Source organism: Elaeis guineensis, chromosome 4 (assembly GCF_000442705.2).
Source record: "Elaeis guineensis isolate ETL-2024a chromosome 4, EG11, whole genome shotgun sequence".
In the NCBI taxonomy this organism is placed as follows: Eukaryota; Viridiplantae; Streptophyta; class Magnoliopsida; order Arecales; family Arecaceae; genus Elaeis; species Elaeis guineensis.
Genome location: NC_025996.2, coordinates 109,326,291 through 109,330,434, shown reverse-complemented (window position 1 = coordinate 109,330,434; position 4,144 = coordinate 109,326,291). Strand labels below are relative to the sequence as shown.

The following is a 4,144-nucleotide window of genomic DNA, read 5'->3' as shown; positions in this document are numbered from 1 at the left end:
AATTTCCACCCGACGCCCCTCAGCTGACCACCGACCTAAGGTCGGTCGACTCCTCCAATCGCCGTACTACTGTCAAAGACTGTCAGTCCTGACAACAGCATGCGGCACTGCCACCTAAGGGCATTCTCCCGCCTATGGCATTATCAACCCTAGTGATTTGACGGCCCCACGGTGATTTGACACCTTTACGACGACTCTGACAGTCTATAGTGAATTGACAATTCTTCAATTGTCCGCGCCATTAATAACGGCGCCATACCACGCTCCACTATATATATCGGGGAAGGCGACAGTGCCAGAGGTCCCTTCGAAACTCTTGGACTTGCTCCCTCTCTCTCTTTCCCTCTCTCGTTGAACTCTTTGTTTTCTTTTCACTGTTGCCTAGTCTCCTCTCTGACTTGACCGTCGGAGGGTCTCCGCCGGAGCCACCTCCGATCAGTGTGGACTTTCTTTTGCAGGCGCTCGTTTCCAGCGATCAGGCGACGTGGAATTGACCGCAACAAACACGTTATAACTTCATTACAGTAGATCGATGAAAATCATAATCTGGTTTGAAGAAATCTGGATTTGGGTGGTACGATTATATTAAATAAAAAAAAAAAAAAAAAAAAGGATAATCTGATAAATACTACACTAACTTCAATATCAGCAAATAAGTGGTTCCGAAAGTACTATTATTTAAACAAATACCGGGCCATTGGAACCGTCTCCGGTATCCCCAAATAATTGGTCCCGGTCCAACGGTGCAACGCGAGTGTAGTGGAGAGATCACCGCTGGCGTCCATCTTTCCCTGTAACGGCTATTCGGCGTTTCATCGTTTATTAGATAGAGCCATTCCTCCCCCTTCCCTCCATATTCCTCTCTCTGTGTCTCCCTTACCCACCCCGAAAGAGCTTCTTGGTTGTTCTTATTTTCGAGATCCATCTCTGTTCTTGTTCTTGGGGTTTTCTTGGGTTTCCTTGGTTCCCAAACAATGGAGCTCCCTCCACCGTCCCCGAGGAGCAGCCAAGAATCCATCAGCAGCTCATCATCGGAGCTGCATCCCTTCATCAATCTGGACGACCGCAGAAGCCTCCAAGTCCAAGATGAGATCTCTGCTCTCGAGCAGCAGCAGCATCTCTACGATTGCGAGAATGAGCGGATCCGGCTCCAAAATGAAATCCGTGTCCTCATGGAGTTCGTGGACAACTCAGGCATGCGCTTGCAAGAACTCGAGGTTATTGCTCCTTTCCCTCATCCTTGCCCTTCTGCTCTCTCTCTCTCGCTCTCTCCACATATATACGGATAGGGTTCTTTAATTTTTTTTTCTTTTTGCTAGTAACAGGATGGCACGAGCTTGAACGCCGCGCGGCTGAGGATGTGCCTCTGGAAAAATGCGAACAAGGAAAGGGAAAGTGCCGCACTAAAGGATGTAGCGAAGACTTTAACGGAACACCGTGAGCGTTATGAGGCAGTAGAAAGACATCAAATGGAAGAGGTACGAGATGAATCTTCGTGCTTCGATTCTTCTTGATCAAAAACTTAAAATAGTACTGCTTTCTGAATTTTCCGGATTCAACTAACTTCGATAGAATCGTTTATTCCTGATGCCGCTGTCAGTATCCCAACTCTACAATCTTGAATGTTTGAGAAAAGCATTTGATAGAATCATATGTCCTTTGACTAGCCAAAAGGTGTTTCACCGATCCATTTAATTCTGAGAATAAATTCTTGCGTTATGTTCTACAATCTTGTATGGGTTACTTCTGACCGTTGATCAATCTTGTTGGATTCCCTACTTCACCTATATTTTGATTCATCATTTCCGTCTCCCTTCCATTTTAGGAGCTTTCAATCTTTTCTCTCTTCGTTCATGAGTCGTTTGAGTGTAGCTTCTTGGATATTGTACCTATATATGATCTTGTTGAAGGCATTTAGCTTTTACAGTTTGCACGAACATCATGTAATCCTCTGTTATTCTTTATTCTTCTTCCATAAGTATATAAGACAATAACTTCGATCTAGGGTCCACATTAGCTTTCTTGATCACCACTTACTAACATTATAGATTGGGTCTCATGCAGTACTTCTATGTTGTATTTTTGTCACTAGCGTGCTTGTAACTTGTAAAGAGAAGTTGTATATGTATGCTGGGTTTGAAATAGGTCTTTCCACTATATTTTATAGATAAGATAGTTTTCTCTTCGTTTGTTTTCGAATAAATTATATTTTCACTTATAGCCTGCTGACCCACGTTCCTCAGTCTTTTTCCATTTTCATTGTGCATCCATGAAATTTTTTTATTTATAAGACGTTGCTATTTCTCCAGATGGCAAGATTGTCTGCGCAGCTTGAATCCCTGCAAAGAGAGGACACAAGCGTAAGCATCAAGCTTCAAAGTGCCGATCTGGAGGTAAGAAGATAGAACAATTTCTTGTGTGTTAATTACCAATCATAGACGTCTAAGTTCTTTTTTCTTCTTACAAATCATAAACATCTAAGTTTCTTAATTTTTATCCAAGGCCAACGAACTAAGCACAGAGATTAAGAACCTGGAGATGCAGCTATCTGAAGAAAGTGATTGCTTCCTACCTATTGAAAAGAGAAACATATCTCCAGCTTCTGAGAGTAAGCATTCCACAAGTGCTTCTGCTGAAGTGAGAAATATTCTAGACATAATGTCTGTGAAGATCTTGCCAGCTATGAATTTGTATTGATAGTTGTATTTTTAATGCACCTGGGCTCGTATGTTACTCTTCATAGATTTAGACGGACTCCTTTTCATGTGAAAAATTAAATCATTGGATACTTCAGAGAGAAGTTGTTGATAATCACTAGCGGTAATAATTAGCGGAGTAACAAGTTTCCAGCACAGAATAATAAGTAGATTGCCTTCATGCTCAACATTAGTTGCATCCAATCATTGATATAATCAGAAGTTGATCACACATGTAAACTTCCCTCATGTGGTTAAGACTCCTGGTATTGGATGATTAACTGAAGTATCACTTCATTTTCTCCCTCTGACTTCATTGTTAATGACTCTTGACTTCATAAATATAAGTTATGATGCCTCACACTTCTAAAGCATTATGATGTCTAACTAATATCAGGAATGAAAGATAGGATAAGAAATGGGGGATATAGTATTTTTCCGTTGCCTCTCCTCTAATGTGATTTACTTGATCTGTTGATCATCAGGAATTTTTGTTGTTTAATTTTAATTCTTTGTCCAACTGGTATGCAGGGGATGTGAATAACTGAAAGGAATCCAACCCAGAGAGCACTGTATGGCAGTGCAGTGTAGAGCCGCTTTTACCTCTGTAACAGTACCATGGTTTTTTACTGAGAAGTGTGACTGCTTCTTTGAGTAATGCCTTCTGTGCCATGTGGAGCTCTCCAACGGATACTTTAATAGTGCTAGTGCTTCATGTATTGTTTTCTATATTCATCTCCTTTTCTACTTCTCGATGTACTAAGCATTGGGAAGAACTCGACAATCAAACTTCTGTCTCTGTTTTGAGTATTTGTTCTTTTACGTTCTTGCATCCACTGTGATAAATGAAAATGAATACCGAGTGATACGTTAATGTCAATGTCTGATCATTGGTCTGAGTTATACTGCATTTTGTGTGATGAAAGCACTTGGTTGCCCTGTTTGGTTTGATACTTTCTTGATCTATGTATTAGTTGTATCAAAGCTGGTTGCACACCGAACCATATGGGCACCTTCTCTTAACCTGCTTGCCACTCTCCGCCAGCAACATGACATTGAATAAGCTTGATACAGTCAAACATTTACTAGTATCAAAATGCTTTGATGCCATTGCGCTGGTAAATGTTGGAATGGTTAAAGTTTATTTACACACAGGGAAATATTTAAAGTTCCTTTCCATGTCGTCATTTCAATGAATTTGTCAAACTGGTTTGTTCATCCATCATCTTAGCTGATCAATTAATGGTCCATGTCTTTGAATCACTCGTAGCTTTCATCGCTGGTTATTTTGCTGAAGCTCAAAATTTCAGGCTTGCTGCCAAGTTCACTTCCTTGTGGACAATATGGAAAAATGCACCCTCACTGAGAAGTGGTTGGGTATCTTCTCACCGTGTCCATTTTCTGGTCTTTCTGGGAAGACGCAAGCAATGGGGTCTTCTACAACATTT

At 41.0% G+C, this 4,144-nt stretch overlaps 1 protein-coding gene across 1 annotated transcript; it reads left to right on the top strand.

The window, feature by feature from the left end:
• The first annotated feature begins 788 nt into the window (after positions 1–788).
• On the top strand, positions 789–3,595 carry LOC105036359 (uncharacterized). Its single transcript, XM_010912132.4, has 5 exons — positions 789–1,217; positions 1,326–1,478; positions 2,310–2,393; positions 2,503–2,608; positions 3,228–3,595. The coding sequence occupies exons 1-5, from the start codon at positions 975–977 to the stop codon at positions 3,242–3,244; spliced, it is 603 nt and encodes a 200-aa protein (XP_010910434.1). The 5' UTR covers positions 789–974; the 3' UTR covers positions 3,245–3,595.
• Positions 3,596–4,144: the final 549 nt, after the last annotated feature.